This window comes from Euleptes europaea, chromosome 9 (assembly GCF_029931775.1).
Source record: "Euleptes europaea isolate rEulEur1 chromosome 9, rEulEur1.hap1, whole genome shotgun sequence".
NCBI classification, from domain to species: domain Eukaryota; kingdom Metazoa; phylum Chordata; class Lepidosauria; order Squamata; family Sphaerodactylidae; genus Euleptes; species Euleptes europaea.
The window spans coordinates 68,419,530-68,438,757 of record NC_079320.1 but is presented as its reverse complement, the minus strand read 5'-3'; the positions used below and the strand labels follow the sequence as shown (position 1 = coordinate 68,438,757).

The 19,228-nt window shown below is 43.9% G+C and overlaps 1 protein-coding gene across 1 annotated transcript in view; it reads right to left on the bottom strand.

Moving 5' to 3' along the window:
* Positions 1–735: 735 nt before the first annotated feature.
* Positions 736–19,228, bottom strand: part of CORIN (corin, serine peptidase) — a 126,107-nt gene continuing 107,614 nt past the window's right edge. The window contains exons 17-22 of the mRNA XM_056855088.1: positions 18,789–18,911; positions 15,750–15,799; positions 11,584–11,758; positions 6,041–6,312; positions 1,922–2,055; positions 736–955 (exon numbers count right to left, since the gene is read on the bottom strand). Of these exons, the coding sequence (XP_056711066.1) occupies positions 773–955; positions 1,922–2,055; positions 6,041–6,312; positions 11,584–11,758; positions 15,750–15,799; positions 18,789–18,911 (937 nt within the window). The 3' untranslated portion in view covers positions 736–772. The remainder of the gene's footprint in view (positions 956–1,921; positions 2,056–6,040; positions 6,313–11,583; positions 11,759–15,749; positions 15,800–18,788; positions 18,912–19,228) is intronic.

Below are 19,228 nucleotides of genomic sequence, written 5' to 3'. Positions count from 1 at the left end.
TTTGTGTTTTTCCTTGTAATTATTTTTGCAATGGGCATTGGCTTAAACAATAAATCTGGGGTCTGAATATACTCATAGTTTAACAGCATCTGACATACCCAAACAATTATCTCTCGGCGAGTGAATACAGGGGAGGGTGGGAGCTGGATTCAGAAAAAGGGCTACTCTTCAGATGTGCTCATCATCTTTGCAAATGCGCAGGTGCTTTGTTGCAAGTGCTCAAGACTAAAAACTGTGGCTTGGATGCTGTAATGCACAAATGGAAGCACACTGCACAGCTGCAATCATCTACTCCCTCCTAAATATTTCTCCCATAGGTTAATGGACCCTTAGGAACCTGGTCAAGGTCAAAGTAGGAAGCGGTTCCAAGCCAATGTCTTCAGTAGTACATACTTTTTCTCTCCTGACATCATAGAAAGCTAATACGTCTGCAAAATCCACCTAAGTGTCTGAAAGGCATCATATCATATGATAAACTGGTTGATTCTTCCTCTCTGTGTCTGTGTGAGTGAGTGAGTGTGAGAGAAAATAACACAACTCTGCTAAAGAAAATGCCAGAAAGGATTTTTGAAAAAACTGATTTCTACCTAGAAGTAGTTTTGCCACCAGAAGACCTACAAATCCATTGATACCGTTCCACTGCCAGACACCTGCAAACCTTTAGAATTTATAATTCACCAGAGTCCTTCAGCTTGACGTCTTCATTTCTTCCGTGCTCATGGGCTTTGCTTTTCCCCCCTTTCGCTCTGCACAGTATTTCCATCTTGATGAATCAGTGGAGCAGAAATGTGTGGATGTAGATTTGCCTTTCAATCCATTCAATAAAATGAGACACGTTGCTATAAACTCCAGGTCCCAAAACTTTGGAAAAGCAGACGGAGCCCCAAGAGGTTAAGCCAAACAATGTCCAGCGTCCGGCAGGCTGTTCGCACACCAAGGGTCCTCCGCTGTCGCCCTACAATAATATGCAGGTTATTTTATTACTCTTGCTAAGAGGGCCACTCAAGTCAGATGAAGCTGATCTCAGGAACTAACAAGATAACAATGGTTGATGGCGGCCTCTCCCAGTAGTCGCCTGAGAGAGCATGATTTGAGATCCCTGGCCCAAAATTCATCCAGCTGTCTTCAACCAGAGTCTGGGCTTTTTCAGCCCTGGCCCCAGCCTGGTGGACATCTCTGTCTAATGAGAACCAGGATTTAACTCAGTTTCACACGGCCTGTAAGACAGAGATGTTCTGCCAGGCTTATGGTTGAGGTCAGCAATGGGAATATATAAAGAGCCAACCTCCCTCCCCTCCCTTCCCCTTCCCTTATTTTTCCTTTTCTTCCTTTCCTTCCCTCTCCTTCCCTGGGTTCTTCCTTTAAATTCCTTTGCTTGTGGTTATGTCCTTTCCGTCTCCACCCCCTTTCGGGATTATGAGACATCGATGAAGGGACACAGATGCTCGGCCACCTCAAAATAACATCCTCCCTAATTTGGAGAAATTAAGCGCCATCGGGGTGGAATTGGGATTTAGTTTTAATTTTAGATTAACTGAAATGTATTTATAAACTATTGTGATTGATGTATTTTATATGATGTTAGCTGCCCTATGCCCAGTTCGCTAGGGGAGGAGGGATATAAATAAAATTTATTATTATCATCACCTTTCTCAAAAGTCTGTATCGAACCAGGTTTCAGAGATGGTATCAAAGGAAGGGAAAACCGAGAAAGTGAGCAATTTCAGGACAATGTCATTTGGATGCTCCCCTCCCCCACCCCCAAATCCTGCTTCAGTTTAGATGCCAAACAAGACCACACACTGGGCAAATTTAGGTAGCTCAGTGATGCACTATGGCTAGCAATGTTTCTAAATTCGGGCCAACATCTGTGAAAATAATAAGATGTGTATTTTGTATTGCTTCTCTAGAACTGGCTTACCATGCAGGAGTCCACAGTCCCAGACTCATAACCTGCACATAACATCCTGGTGGTGATGGTCTTCATATCAAAGTACGATTGACACTGTTCTAAGGAAATAATACGAACTTCTCCTTCTTGAAGTTTGAAAGGCACTAAAGAGAGGGAAAGACGGGATCTCTGTCAAACAACATAAGCTGTGCATAAATACTGATATCATAATAGGGTTGCCAACCTCCAGGTACTTATATAATGATAAAAACATTGAATGATCTAGTGAATGTTAACTGGACTATAAGTGAATTATAATTGAAATCATTGAAATAATATAATTTTGCTACAGCCATCAGTGCTTGCTTGTTGTTTTGGTTAACCTCCAGGTACTACCTAGTACTCTCCTGGGCCATTTATGCAGGGTCAATTTTGATGCTCGCTCAAAGCTCTTTTTTAAAAATGCAACCTTTAAAATGCTTATTCACGGTCCTGACGCAAAAGGAGAAATTCCACACACACCCGACTCGCCTGCTCCTTTGTCCTTTCCATTAGCCAACAGCCGTTTGCATAGCTAATGCACGGCTGTCATTTTGCATGGTTTTTTCAGGGGATCCTTTGGTGTGGGGGTGAAGCAAACACAAAAGATTGCGTTAAAGGAGCTCTTAAGAAATGCAAAGTAGGTATGTGCCGGCTTCGCAGTCACTTCCTGAAAGACAGTTCAGCGTGCAAAACTCAAAAAAATATGGAGGCCTGGAACACGCTGCTAATTACCAAGCGTAAATGACCCTGCTGTTACAACTGATCTTCAGCCAATAGAGATCAGTTCCCCTGGAGAAAATGGCCGCTTTGGCAATTGGACTCTATGGCATTGAAGTCCCTCCCCAAATCCCGCCCTCCTCAGGCTGTGCCCCAAAAACCTCCCAGCAGTGGCAAAGAAGGACCTGACAACCCTACATCATAACCATGCTCTGTTGTGCAAAGTGAAGCACAGTTCATTTCTCTAGACTTCAATATAGCTTGAAGACACTTACTGATCAGCACTGATATTCAGTTGATATTCCTAGAACGAGGAGCACAAGTTGTACTTCCCTGATAAGGTGAAGTAGGTGACCAGAGCTCTACCTGAGACTATCAATGCAATCCTGAGGAGAGTTACTCCAGTCTTAGCCCTATCATTTCAATGGGCTTAGACTGGAGTAACTCTGCATAGGATTGCACAGTTTGTGTGCAGAAGTGGGGGAAAGAGGTTGTTTTGCATATGGCTAGGGAGGGAGACTAGGGAGCACAGTAGGGGAGAACACCCTTGAATTGCTGTTGCTTTCGGGATAATCATCCTGTTTCAGTATCAGTACTGTTTATGCTTGCTTACCGCCTCCTCTGTCTATACATTTGTATTTGTAAAAACACAAATATTGCTGACACACGATAAGTAAAAACACAAATATTGCTGACACACGATAAGTAATTTCTCCAACCAACTCCCCCTGGAACTTTCTACTGCTTGGATGGAGTGTGTGGAGAGCATGAAATATTTATTCATTTGACAATAACATAACTTCTAATAAAACCCAAAAGGTTTTATTATCCTGTGAAATTTAGTCTTTGGGTGAATTTTAGAATGCATGGGAGCTAACTCTCCAGTGCTGTCTATAATTGTGATTCCAGAACTACATTCACTTTTTCACTCTGATACTCTAAATATAAACTTAAATATTTGCCTTAAATTAGCACTATACTTTCCTCTCTGCACTTAAAGCAGTCGTTACATAGCACCATAGCATCTGACCAAGGACTGACCAAGGTCCTTTGTATGTAAGAGTAGTAGGTATGGCTGCCACAAGCCCAATTTCACAGGGCTATTCACAGCTGCCATCACATATGGAAACATCAAGGCCAAAGCTGGCTCACGACACTGTGCCATGAATGCATCTGTACCACACAATCCAATAAGTGCCCCCAAGGATTCCTTTCTAGGGTTGTGCAAAAAAAAAAAAAAAAAGGTAAATTTTGGGTTTGGGTTTATTGGGCCTGCTCTTTTTTTTGTAAACCCGGAATAAACTGAATACCCATACTGGTAAGGGTTATTTCAGCTTTATTTTCGGGTTTACTGAAAAATTCAGGTCCATTATAGTCGAGGGGATTTTTTTTCAAAGTCCTTGTGGGAGCATTTTTGGAGGGAGAGTCCCCAAATTTGCAGTGTGGCTTCAGGGGAATCTCCTTAGATGGTCACCAAAGTTTGGTGAACTTTGGGACAGGTGGTCCCATTTTATGGGCCCGCAAAGGGGTTGCCCCCATCCTCCAGGCATTTGCGAGCTGAGTTGTCCATTGGTTTTCAGGTTCAGAAGTTCAGCATTGCCAAGGACTGGCAGAAAGAGCCTATTGACAGGCTGGTGCCTCAAAGTATGGGGGCGCTGTTCATATTTGGGGCACGTAGCATGATACCCATGCAAATTAGCTTCCAAACTGAGGGAAAAGGCTTAAATGCAAGAAAAATAAGTCACAGAAAAAATTTCTTTTGGTGGCAAATGACATTTTGTGAACAGTCCTGTATTATAGTCATCAAAAATCTGAATTCAAGACATGATCACGGTGCGGGGAAACGAAGCCTCTACTCAGGGCGACCTTCAGTTTGACAGTAGGTTTTTGGGGGAGGGGTGATATCGGAGCCAGCTGAAGTCTCAATAGTCTCAATCACGGGGGCTCTTCTGAAGGAGACTGCTCATCCATGCGGGTGAGAGAGTCTCCTTTGGAAGCCTGGTGGTGTGAGCAGCTGTTGAAGCCAGTTCTATTTAGTTGGAGGGTTTATCCCTCCAGATGGGACTTGGTGAGCCCCATCTTTTAAAAAACCCTTATGCTTTATCCAGATCAACCCACTAAATGGTTGGTCAGACCAAGCTGGCTCCAATTACATGACTCCAACCTCAAACCAGTCAAAAAAAAAAGAGAGAGAAATGGGAGAAAGCACAGAGCCATGCATCTGAGCAAAGCTGAACCCGAAAAGCCGAATAATTATTTGGTTTTTTGAGAACTGTCTATTCGGCTTTGGGCAGATGAGATCCCCAGGTTTTGGTATATACTAAAACTGAAACAGCTAATTTCGGGTTTATTTTCCGTTCGGGTATATCGATATGCACAACCCTATTCCTTTCCCCTTTAATGCCATTGATATTGGATTGCAACTTTCAGCTCACACAAGAATCTGAAAGATGTGCTCTGTGATTCCCTTGTAGTGTCCCAGAAAATGCCAGGATGCAATTTTCAGTTTACTTACGAGAGCTGGGTCTTAGCATCTTGTGGAGGAGAATCTTTAAGACTGCACACATCTCCCTTTGCCTCACAGATTGCATGCAAATTCCTTGAACAGGTTATTGACTACTGGCCCTGACCAGATGCAGAACAGTGTAGATTATTACTTTTATCTTCAGGAAGTGCTGTGCTAATCCATATGGCTAGACATTTACATACATCAACCATGTAGAAGGAGATTTCAGCCATAATGCTGCACTCAGTTATGAAGTGGCCCATATTTAAATGCCAAGTGGGAGAGTCGTAATTTGACTTAGCATCCTTGGTTGAAAAGCATGTTCTTTGGTAGTCAAAATAATCGCCAGAGAAACTTCGCATTCCCTCACAATAATTTTCAGTAAAAGACTTACTTTAAACTATTTGCTGCTCCATGGGGTTACATGTGACTGACAATGAGAAAAGCCGCTGACTTTTGTAAGAGACAAGTAATTATACAACATGGTCAGGATCCAAAGAAAGGGGATGTATTGTGTGGAAGAAATACCACTTTGTTTCTGCTATTGATAAGATTGCCAAAATGCTGTTCTGTTTGACAACAGAAACTATTAGGGTTAGAAAATACAGCAATGTACAGCTCTGTATGCAGTTCTCTCCCAAGCACATATCCTTTCTTGGACCTTGTTTCCTATGACATATCTACACATGAAATGAAGTGTAAAGTATAAACAAGCTAAGAACATTGGCTGGGGAGAATTTCTTATGTTCAAGTATTTAATAAAGTACAGCAAAGGTTCATTGCTAGTGCTTGAGACAGAGGATTTCCACTAGAGCTACATAATTGACAGAGACCAGTGGAAGGTAAATAGATTTGTGAAAGAATCTGGAAAACATTCATCTTACTTTTGTTGCCCATATGTCCCCAGCCAGTGATATAGCAATAGGTATCTGGCTCAATTAACTGCTCCCTGCTGGGTAGGCAGACTGGCCTGACATAGCTTGTCTCGTTGATGTCTTCATTGAGTTCCACAATGCTGATATCATAGTCCACCACAGCTCGGTTATATCGGGGGTGCAGAATAATTGTCTTCACCATGCGGGTCTGCATGAAGATTGAAGGATGGTCTAAGTTGTTGATGCCAAAAACCACTTCCCACACAGCAGGGTTTTCTCTCCTTATGAAAAAGTAACCAAATATGTAGTTAGTTCTCCACATCAGGAACAATGTGGGCATCTCTGTTGTAAACTCACAGGCATTCAAGTCTTTCCAAAGAAGCTGAGTTTAAGGTTGTTTGCTGCCAAGTTAAAATAGTAATAACCTGGCTCAGGGTAGTTTAGCAGCTGTGGTAAGATTCTGGGTTAAGATTATGGTCCTTAAATTATTAAACTTCTAAAATGATAATATGTTATGATTCTTGTGCTGTGCAATGCTTATGCATAAAACAGTTAATAATTATTAAGAAAATTTGTTTCCCAATCTGGGTATGAATTAAATGTCAATACAATATATTTGCCGAAGATACAGGAAGAAGAAGAGTTGGTTTTTATACCCCACTTTTCTCTACCTTTGAGTCTTCAAAGCGGCTTACAATCACATTCCCTTACCCTCCCCACAACAGACAGCTTGTGAGGGAGGTGAGGCTGACAGAGTTCTGAGAGAACTGTGACTAGCCCAAGGTCACCAAGCAGGCTCCTCCTAGTGGAGGAGTGGGGAATCAACCTCGGCTCTCCAGATTAGAGTCCGCCTCTCTTAACCACTACACCACACTGGCTCAGTCAGTCAGTCTTCATTATGGCCCACGGACTATTCATAAGCAGAGTAAAAACAGATAAAAAGAGATAACACTAACAAAATTATCGACATAAATTCTCTTCAGAGTCACCATACATTACTCATCCTAATATATCTAACAGTTAAAAGGTTAGAATCTGAGTAAATTATGCGCTGGACATTATCTCAGCCTGTATTTTAATTGCAGAATACAGCAATTTCATCACAGATATAGCAGTTCTTTGGTCTGCTCCTGCCAATACGATTTTGAGCGTCTACAGGAGTGGTGTATTCTCCTTAAGAATGTAAGCACGCTTTCAAATTTCCAGGGCAATCTAAGGTTAATCTAAAAATCAGGGGTGTGTACACAAGGCTACAGGAAGTAACCATAACAAAAACAAGGGTGTTTTATGCATGGCTGTTTAACTCGCTGTCATCCCTCCAATGACTTCAAGTCTTTGTTTTGATTATGCATGCCATTTCTGACCGTCAGAGGTCACCTCACTCCCCCCTGCATTTCCCTGCATTTTGCCTGCGTTTTCAGTTACTACCTGTTTTATCTCAAATTTGGTAACATGGGCAAAACCTGCGGAAACGCAGGCAGAGAGCAAGGTGACCTCTAGTGATCAGAAATGGCATGCATAATCAAAACAAAGACCCGACGTCATCAGAGGGGTGACAGCAAATTAAATAGCCATGCATAAAAGACCAAGATGTATATAGAATAATTTTTTGCCATGGTTACTTCCTGCAGCTTTGTGCATATACCCCTTATTTTTAAATAAAAGGTATACAGACTAATAACCTAGATAGCTCAGACTACCCTGAGCTTGTCAGAGCTCAGAAGCTAAGCAAAGTTGGCCATGGTAAGTACTTGGATGGGAAACCACCAAGGAAGATCAGAGGAAGGCAATGGCAAACCACCTCTGCTCATCTCTTGCCTTGAAAATCCCATAAGGGGTCATCATAAGTTGGCTGCGACTTGAACACACTTAATTATTACATGCTTATATATTCAGAATATGTCAGATAATATACAAAGGGTGAAACATCAGATAATATGCACTACTTTATTTATGACATCTGTATTCCATATTTCCTCCAAGAAGTTCAGGTCAGTCTAAACAGAGGCTGAAAACGCATTGCCGTTTTGTCCAGCGAATCTCCCGGGCATGTCGCGAATCTCCCCAGTCAACATGCATGGTTGGCTCCGGTCTACATGATTGACCCATCCACTTCCGGAATGTCCCCAGGTCTTCCAAATCTTGGTTTGTCATGACTTTCTGAAGCCTCGCAGCAACCACTGGTTGACTCCCCGCCAGAAGAAGCCACTAGCCGTCACCCTTCCACCCCCCAGACCTCCCTCTCCCCCTCTCCTTCTGCTCCCATGCCACCACCCGCAGCCGGATTCCCCTTGTCTCCCAAGAGAGCTGCCTCCACCCAGGGGACGGCAGAGCGGCAGTGGCTTCAAGCAGTCCCAACCGCCTGCACCTGCCATCGGATTCCCCTCGCCTCCACCCACCTCCTTCATAACCATGCATTTGATTTTGCGGATTCCAGATCAAAAGGCGAGCAACTAAACAGGGACAAGCAGGAGCCATGTGTTAACGGTCAGAGTCATCTTATTTTATGTTCGTAACAAATCTGTATGGTAGGTTGGAGTGAGAGAGAGTGATTTGACCAAGACCAGCTGGTAAGGTCTAACACTCTCACCACTATGTCATTCTGACTCCCACACTTTCTTTAAAAAAAAATTCTGCCAGCTGATTTTTACTGACCTTTTAAATAAAAAAAAAAGAATTAAATATTGCAAAACACGTGAGAAATTAGGTACCCCTTTTCACAACCTGCCTCATTAACAGGGCTGAAGAAGAGTAAGTGGAGTCTATGAATTTATTAATTACCAGACAACCCAGTGAAATTCATACTTTAATAGCTCATCTTCTCCTAAAAACTGAGTTAGGAGATGAAAAAGTCTTATTCAGGAATGAGACTGCATCACTTCTGCAGAAAGCTTTGTAAAACTCGAAATGTCACTCATCTTTTACCCATCTTATCCCCTTTTTCTTCTAAGGCTAGTCGTTTTTAAAAACATGTATATGCCACCTATCCAACCAAATAGTGTCCCTAAGGCTAAGAACATCACAGCATTAAATGCTCTAAAACGTTAAAACATACTTTTTAAAGTATATACAAACTTTTGACAACACAATAAAAACATATCTACATACAAACAAACACAACCAGGGAGGAAGGGCCAAAAAGAGTTATCTATGCAAGATGTCTGTATGTGTCAGTTTCAACTGTATGGAATGGAAGAGTTAAACCCCCGCACCTCTGCCCACCCAGCACAGTATCAGTTCAGACAGGGTGCCCTCCACAGTGGCTATTTCTATTAGAAAAATGTGGGGGGATCTGATCATGGATCTCAGTATCTCGTCTAATTCAGATCAAATTATATCACCCATCTCTCCGCATCCAGTGTTACTCACTCTGTTCTCCATATGATATCTGAATTCTCTCTGTATCCCCGTCTATATTTCGGTGCCCTGTAGACCACCTTCTCATTCATACTGCTTCTCACCAAACTCCGCTGCTTTCCCTCTCCCAACAACTTCACCCGTTATGAAGGGAACTGTGTGTCATGTGTAATGATGGTGGGATAGTCTTCTAGGATGGTAACTTCTGGATCTCTGAAAGGAAGAGACTGGCTTTGGGGGTAACTTTTTTGATTTGTCAGCAGGCATAAAAGAAGCCTCATGGGAGAGATTTTCAGCAGGAAAACAACAAAGTAGAAAGGGCTTTGAAGCAACTGCCCTGCTGTGTAAATGTCTCCCTTCAAAGCCCAGCCCCCCACAACTGCATTTTATACAAACCACCTCAAAAAAGTACTTTAAAGGGATCATGGAACTGTACATAACATCTTGTTCTACCCTGAGAGGGTTTCAGAGGCAGGCTGAAACAAACTCTAGTACACAGCTCTAAATCCAAGGAAAAGATGAGCAATGTAGAATGTAACACATTCTCTACAACCTGCATTGTAGATGATCTTATAGGAGGTGGGAATTGACTGCATTCAAAGGATGTTTGTATTTCTATATTTTTAGGGGCTAAATATTGTTGAGGAGGCACCCCATGGGTCTTTTGTTGTGTACGTCTATTCTTTGGCAAGGAACATAACACAAAACATGCTTCTGTATGTAAGTGCTGTCACGTCACAACCAACCTATGGCGATCCCAGCAAGGGACTTTCAAGGCAAGTGAGAAGCAGAGGTGGTTTGCCATTGATTCTCTCTACAGGGTCTTCCTTGGTGGTGTCCCATGCAGGTACTGATGCCGCTTAGTTTCTGAGATCTAACAAGATTGGCCTATACCATGCTGCCTTCCTGCTCAAAACGTGCTGAGTAACATACAGTATTTAAAATAAAATGTGTACATCCTTGAAATCATTCATTGCAACTTTAGTAATTCAGTTTACATTTGTCCTCTGTATCATTTAAAAATGTAGACATGTTTGAAGGCATTCCTTACAGCTTTTAGACTATATCCCGTCTCTTGTTGATCTCTCTCATAATCTCTGGTCTTTTATGCATGGCTGTTTCCTTTGCAGTCATCCCTTTTATGACATCGGGTCTTTGTGTTGATTATGCATGCCGTTTCCAACCGTCAGAGATCGCCTCACTCTCCTCCTGCGTTTCCCCGTATTTTGCCCACGTTTTCAAATTCAAGATAACACAGGTCTCTGAAAACGCAGGCAAAACGTGGGGAAATGCAGAGGGAGAGTGAGGCGACCTCTGACAGTCGGAAACGGCATGCATAATCAGCGCAAAGACCTGAAGTCGTCAGAGGGCTGACCACGAAGGAAACAGCCATGCATAAAAAGACCTATATCTCTCACAGAGTTTCTAGTGGCAAAGGGTTGAAAGTATTCGTTTTGCACTGCCCTAGGCAAGAGGGACAAATGTTTGAATACAATTTCCTGTCCTACTTATCAGCATTCACCCAACCAACAGCAAGACCCTGATAGAACCTCATGATGATCAACGGAGACCATGGAAACTCTCAACACAATACCAGAGCTCCACGTCGGCCTTGCTCCGTGGGAGATGCCAGCATTTACCTTTGGAGTCTAGGTTGTGCCCTTGTAACTCTGCTGTTGAGACAATTACCCATATTTCATTGTATTGTGGATTTTATCGGGATGTCAGAAATAGGCTGATTTTGCCCTTGTTGAATAGAGTTTTTAGACATTCAGATGATTCCATTATTAAATATTTACCTGACGATAAAGATGTCAACCTTTTCTACACAGTGGCAAAGTTTTGTTACATTTGCCACTAGAGTGCGGAGAGCTCTGGTTAACGTATTGAAACTGTAATTCTGGCTCTGTATCGATCAATTTTATTGATGTTTTTCTGCTGGTCAAATGACTGTAAATAAATAAACTAAAAAACTAATACCAGAGCTCCAAGCAATTTGTTCTTCTAACCACTGCAGAGATCAGTCACTACAAGGAGGCAGTTTTTGGCAGCATCCACATGATAACTGCAATGTGCTCCAGCCCGCAGGGTTCTGTCTAGGGACCAACTGACTACTACATACGTTCACAGTTTAGGAACTATTTCTCTAACTGCAATTCTTATGCAAGTTGCAAAGAGTTCTCAGCACTACTCACCCCTCAAAGCAGTGTGCCACTGTCAATACCCATTTTTTGGCAATGAGAACACAGCCACAAATGTGCCCACTCGGCTCGCTTTGCAGGGAGCACTGCCACGGCCACCGTCCTGGGCGACTGGTCCTGCCACCAAGGATCCTCTTGCTCATCCGTGCTGCGGGGCGACGCCCACAGTCTATTAAAAAACATATAAAACATTCTGCTAATAACTAAAAACATATTCAATATTCCCTGTTGGTTGTTCCTGAAAGCCAGGTACCAGCTCCAAAATAAGGTAGATACTAAAAACTCGATACAAGCTAAGATTATAAAAATCTCAATATGCAACATATAGTTAGCTTGCTTGCTTTTTTTACTGGATGAACTCCAAAGATGTGCTTTGCAAGAGTAGGCCCTGGAGAAAATGGCCGATTTGGCAGTTGGACTCTGGCATTGAAGGCCCTCCCCTCCCCAAACCCCACCGTCCTCAGGCTCTGCCCCAAAAACCTCCCGCCAGTGGCGAAGAGGGACCTGGCAACCCTATGTGGCTCTGTCTCTAGAGTACAGACTGGTTATCACTCACTTAGGGCCAAACGTCACGTGACAATGAGTTGTCTGACTGGAACTCCAGACAGGTAACGGCCTGAAAAAAGCAACATGGGGGGTGGAGGAATGTGGTTCAGGGCTGCAGGGCTGGGGAAAAGAAGATGCCTCTCCCACTCCATCAGAAATTACTCCTTGAGCTGCTACCTCAATAGGGAAAAAGACAAACCAATCAAAGAAATAGCACAGGCAGAAATGAGCCCTCTCTTCTCCAATGCTGCAGCCTTGATCCATACCAGATTCCTCTATGGCTGCTTTTTAGGGCCATATTACATAGCTGGGGGTCTAATATTTGAACTCTAGCATTACGCAGTGTTTAGCTCTTATAATGGAGAACACCCTACACATTATATTTACCACATGGACAGTAATGCAAAACAACATATTCTGGGTGCCTTCTCTCCAATGCATGGATTTCTAAAACATTAGAAGTTTCCAAGACAACATTTCTGCTTCTTCTAGCAATGTGCAACATGGATGTGATTTTTTTCCAAGTGAGTTAGATTATTTTTTCTTATTTCTTTCTTTCAACCCCCCCAACAAGACAGAAAAAAGAACAAGGGGGGGGGGGCTCAAAATCCAGCAACTAATTAAAAGAAATTCTTTTTAAAGTAGAGACAAAAATATAACAACAGTGGGGGCCGCTCTACACATAGGTTTCTATAAAAGGTTTCCAAATATTTAAAAATAAGTCCATATACACAATTGTTGTTTATATGCCAGGAGTTCAAATACTGATAAAGTTCTAAGGTCCTCAATCCATTGCTTTACAGGAGGTGGGCATTTATCTCTCCAATGTTGTAGCACAAGTCTTAGTTGTAGTAGGGGCACAGAGGGTCCATTTTCATTAGCTTCCAAGAGACAGGCAGATAGTTTAAAAGTATATAAGCATCCTCAAAAATCAATAAACATTCTAATACAAAACTGATATAACTATTAACTTCTTCCCAGAAACTGAATGACTGGACACGTCCAAAGCATGTTTAAGGGACGAATCCTGCGAGTTACAATGCTAACAGTTAGACACTTTGTTCAATCCTTTGCTAAAGAGTTGCTGTGGTGTCCAGTAGATCCTAAACTTTTTTTTAGCTGAATAAGTTGCAACTTATCCATGGAGAGATCAAGTATAAACTTTAAGGCCACATCCCATTGCTTTGGCAAAACAGGTAATCTAATTTCTCGTTCTATTCATTTCTGAGACTCTGCATATCATATTTATTAATCAGCATCAAATATTTACAGACAAGTATTGTAGATTTCGTTTTCTGCAATGATTCAGTTAGAGTTTCCAGGAGTACATAATGCCACAGGGCCATATTTTAGGACTGCCAACCTCCAGGTACTAGCTGGAGATCTCCTGCTATTACAACTGATCTCCAGCCGATAGAGATCAGTTCACCTGGAGAAAATGGCCGCTTTGGCTATTGAAGTCCTTCCCCTCTCCAAACCCACCCTCCTCAGGCTCCACCCCAAAAACCTCCCACAGGTGGCAAAGAGGGACCTGGCAACCCTACCATATTTAGATACCAACAGATGTTGTAGTTGTAAACATTACCATTCAACAGAAGTTGACAAGTCATATCTAGACTTCAGCTGAGAAAATTTCAGACAACCTAATCCTATAATAATATGATTTCATACATCTAACACTGATTCACTGCACAGCAACTTTGGTTTTAAAAATGCCCAGAACACTTCAGCTTTTCTAGCAACTGTTGGTGTTTCAGTGAATGAAAGGTGCCAGAGGTAAAAATATGGCTTCCTCATCCTTAGGAGAGATTGACTGGATATGTGGCTTACTCTGCATCATAAACCAAGCGTCTGACTTGATATACTGACGTCTGTTGCAGCCCCAGCCCCATGGGGGGTCGGGGCGGGGGAGCGGGGAACGGCAGTCCCTTGGTTACCCATCCTGGTGATGGACAGTGTGATCTTACCCAAGAAGACTAGTACTCGATGGCTGGAGTAAACAGGCCACAACTTTATTGATTACAGCGTTAGGCATTGGCAAGCATGGAGGGCGGGATCCAGGGATCAGCTGACCCGACTGCCAGCTGATCACCCCTGCACCCAACCCGACTGCTGGGCGCAGCCTGAGATGGCATTATGCTGGGACCCACGTGGCGGCAGCCAACCGTGTGGTCCCCTGCCACTTGGGAGGAGGCCAAACCGCAGCCCCCGAGACAGGCTTAACCATTCCTGGCCTCCCCCCAAAACCCCTTATTAGGGTCCTCAGAATGGGAAGCGGGGCACGCAGGCCATCTTTCCCCCAAACTGGATCCGGCCCCATGCCCAAACCGCCACCACTAGTTGTGACAGATGCGCAGCAAACCCCATGCCCCGGGGGAGGGTGGGTGGGACAAGCGGCGTGGTGTGGGAAGGAGAGGATGGCCCCTGGCTGGGGGAGGGGTCGCCTTATATCCCCCCACCCAGCATGCCGGCCGGCGCGCACCCAATTGGGACGTGGTGGGCCCCGTGACCCCGGTGGAGCCCGCCGAAACCTGGCGAGGGGGCGGCCCGGCCGCGGGGGTGGCCGGGAGCTGGCGGCTGCCATCGATCCACTTGGCCGCCGCACGCAGGACCCCTGCACCTCCCTCCGCTCCCAGGGGCCAGACGGCCCCCCCCAGCCCCCGGGCCGTCCGGAACGTCGCCGCCGCCAGGAACGGCCGCAGCCGTGGTGAGTGGGCGCCGGCCCCCACCCCCAGCGCTCCCCCGACCCTCACCCCCCACGGGCCCGCAAACCCGGACCCCCCCAGCGGGATCTGCCGCTTCCAGAAGCATCTTCTAACTCATGCAACTCATCCCAAGATATAGAAGTAAGCATTCTATATATAATTGCTTGTAAATTTTTGGAACTATTTTAACAAAATCAACTAATATTGTAAATCTGTTAGCTTGTGAGATAAAAGTAAAGGTAAAGGTCCCCTGTGCAAGCACCAGGTCATTCCTGACCCATGGGGTGATGTCACATCTCGACGTTTTCTGGGCAGACTTTGTTTACGGAGTGGTTTGCCAGTGCCTTCCCCAGTCATCTTCCCTTTACCCCCAGCAAGCTGGGTCCTCATTTGACCGACCTTGGATGGAAGGCTGAGTCAACCTTGAGCCGGCTACCTGAAACCGACTTCTGTCAGGATCGAACTCAGGTCGTGAGCAGAACTTTTGACTGCAGTACTGCAGCTTAGCACTCTGCGCCATGGGGCTTGTGAGATACCTGCTGCAAAACTGTTGAATTTGTAAGAGCAAGTAACATGGTATATTTGTAACCATTCACAATACCTATAACTTTAATTGCTCCCTCATGATGAGCGATCAAACTACTTGAATGGGTCCTGAAGTCTGTATAACCCCCGTACTGACAAATTTCTAGTACTTGTCTTAATAAAAATAAAATAAGATAAAAGGGAGAGGGGGAAAGGAGTAATAAAGGAGAAGCAGGCACAGCATTTCAATACTGCACCAACCAACTGTAATAAAAGGACTGTTAATTCTTTCTAGATATTATATTGAATGTATAGGATTTGTTGATGAATCGAAAATATCTGCCTAACCACTTCTTTTGTAATTCAATGAATGATGCATCTTACCTTCTTTAGTGCACAGAAGGGAAATCATGCTTTTGCTTCTGCATGGCAACCTAGATTAGAAAGGACAGTTTTTTATGAGGAATAACTCCATCTGCTCAGATGGCACTACTGCTTAATATATAAATATTATATATATATATATATATATAAATATATAAACTGCTGCATCATTTATCTGCTGAATATCTCACATAAGGCACCAGTTGTCTTCTACTCTCATTAAATAATGCCCATGAGGTGAGTTTTGTGTTTCATTTAAGTCTCCAAACATGAGGAGAGTGCTCCCAGCAGTTTCTTGTTAGAGGTTTAAAAGCATGAGGGACACGTTCATTCCCTCTAGAATGCTACAACATAAATCCACAATGAGATCCAGGAGAATCCTCAGGGCTGATTTTTTCTTGTTTTTTTTCTTTCCCTGTGCAATCATCCACCAAGCCATTTCTGTTGCCATACCCCATTGGACTGAAATATTTCTAGATAATCCCTCAAACACCTAGTCCAAAAAGGGAATATTTACCACCTGACAATAGTTGTCCAATTCTTTTGGATCCAAGGATGGCATTTTCAGAACTGTCTCCTTCAAGATGTCTGGCACTACCCTCTCTTTTGAAGATGTCTTTATTAGCTCCTTTACCAACACATTTAACTCCCACCGCCCACCGCCTTTGTATCACAATGCAGCTTATGTTATCCCCACTATGCTCCTTTTCAAGATGATATATTCTGGCCTAAACACTTGTCCTAGTGCTGAGAAATTAGTATTTTTGTTAAAAGTCACTGATGGGTTTGTTTCTTATAGGACTTCCCTGTATGCTCTGGCGGCAAAGCAAATAAGGTTCAATATGGTTGCTAAGAGAGCTGAACCTTCGGGTTGATTTTAATGATTGCTAGGTCCCATTGGCTGATTGGGACACCACCACAATTTTTACTTATTATTTCTCTGAATGCATCGAGATTAGCATAGTTTTATTATGTATATTTTAGCATAGTTTTATTACATTTATTATCAATCCAGAATGTAATTAACTTATATTTCCTTTATTATGTATCTGTGGTATCCTTGACATGTTTGTAATGGCCTGTGGCTAAATGCAAATAAAACCATTCATTCATTCAAGATGATATACAACCTAAAAGCAGGGCATTTGCAGTTGACGGAGATCAGATATGCTGAATGAGCACACTGGTTCCTAGCAAAAGTCATGTTCAATTGCCCTAAGCCCAAGGTCAACCAACAACATGGGATATAGTTGTGAAAATGCAAGATCAGAATGAAATTATAAAACAATGTACAGACAACTTGAATTTAACGTTACAAACCAAGCATTAGTGTTGCCGACAGACATGTAAAGTGTTTTACGCTTGTTTTGCAATCCAAATAAACATATATGCAATAACGTAATTCAACTGAAGACAGTGGTTGGAAAAGCACATTCCCATCCTCCTCACAATGAGAATGGAAATGTATATCTCCCCCTATATCCTGAAGTGTAAATGCAGGTCATTCTCCATACCTCCTGTCTGAATGTGCTGTACACAATGCAGAAGAAGAGTTGGTTTTTGTATGCCGACTTTCTCTACCACTTAAGGAAGAATCAAACTGGCTTATAATCACCTTTGCTTCCCCTCCCCACAACAGACACCCTGGGAGGTAGGTGGGGCTGAGAGAGTGTGACTAGCCCAAGGTCACCCAGCTGGCTTCGTGTTTAGGACTGGGGAAACCAACCTGGTTCACCAGATTTGCCTCCGCCGTTCATGTGGAGGAGTGGGGAATCAAACCCGGTTCTCCAGATCAAACTCCACCGCTCCAAACCTCTGCTCTTAACTACTACACAACAATGGATGGATGTCTGCATCCAAACCAAACCCACATTTCTGTCTAGCACTGAAATCTGCATGTGAGGTAGGGTTGCCAACCTCCAGGTGGTTGCTGGAGATCTCCTGCTATTACAACTGATCTCCAGGCGATAGAGATGAGTTCCCTTGGAGAAACGGGGCACCGACTCACCCGTAGAGCCCAAGGTTGCTGGTTTGGGCTGCAGCGGGCATGGGCGAGACGTTCTTTCCCCCCCACACCGGGGAGGGGGCGGGCGGCCCGGAGCGCGAGGAGCCCGGGGCTTCTTGCCGGCACGGGCTCCTCCGCCCGATTCGGGCGGCAACAGCTGGGAAGCGCGGCGTCGGACCGGATTCCGCGTGTAGCGCCGCGTGGCCACCGCCCACTGGCTGGGAGCCCATTTGAATTGGCCAATCAGTCCTGGGGCTCCCAGACGGGGAGGGGGTGCCTCCTGGCAGGCAGCCGGACCTGAGGTTTTCACTCAGGTCCGCCTCCCTGGCATAAAAAGAGGCTGCTCTCTGGGCAGTCCTCAGTCGGCCTTCATTTGTCCCTCCCACCCACCGCTGTATTTATGCTGTACAATGTTTATTGCCTTGTTTTGGTTCATTTCCCTTGGAGAAAATGGCTGCTTTGGCAATTGGCAGTTATTTGGATTGCAAAACCAGCGTAAAACACTTGACATGTCTGTCGGCAACACTAATGCTTGGTTTGTAACGTTAAATACAAGTTGTCTGTACATTGTCTTATAATTTCATTCTGATCTTGCATTTTCACAACTATATCCCATGTTGTTGGTTGACCTTGGGCTTAGGGCAATTGAACATGACTTTTGCTAGGAACCAGTGTGCTCATTCAGCATATTTGATCTCCATCAACTGCAAATGCCCTGCTTTTAGGTTGTATATCAACTTGAATGAATGAATGGTTTTATTTGCATTTAGCCACAGGCCATTACAAACATGTCAAGGATACCACAGATACATAATAAAGGAAATATAAGGTTAATAAAATTCTGGATTGATAATGGCATTGAAATGGCATTGAAGCCCCTCCCCTCTCCAAACCTCGCCCTCTTCAGGCTCCACTCCCAAAATCTCCAGGTATTTCCTGACCACATAGGGATCTGCCAATGCTAGATCAGGGTTGTTGGACTAAAAGTTAGTAACCATACAGAGTGCAGCAGTAGAAAACGATCTGTCTCTTACCCGGTCACTAAAAGGGAGTGCACCGTCGATGCATTTTTGCGTTCCCATTCGGACTGCAGATTCAACCACTTCTTATTCTGTAGCTGTTCATACTCTGGTACAATTTCTGTCACAGGCGGCCCGCTGAAACAAACACAAATCCAAGGTAACGCAACACGTTTACTGTTATTAAAACCCAAAAATTATGGAAATAGAGATTCTTGAAACAACCTCCCTGGAAAACTGCTTCACGGGCAGGCCTTGGAAAAGCCCTTGCTTACTCCGAAGCTGCACGCAGGAGTATCCACCTAAAAACTCTTCAACAACTGTTCATTTCTCCACACATGTAGTGTTCGAACACCAGGTCTGCTACCATTAGGGCACCCCCAGCACTGGTAAGCAGGTTCTATCGGTAGGGTGTTTTTCGACTTTGCTCTTCCCATGTGGAAGATCTTTCTATG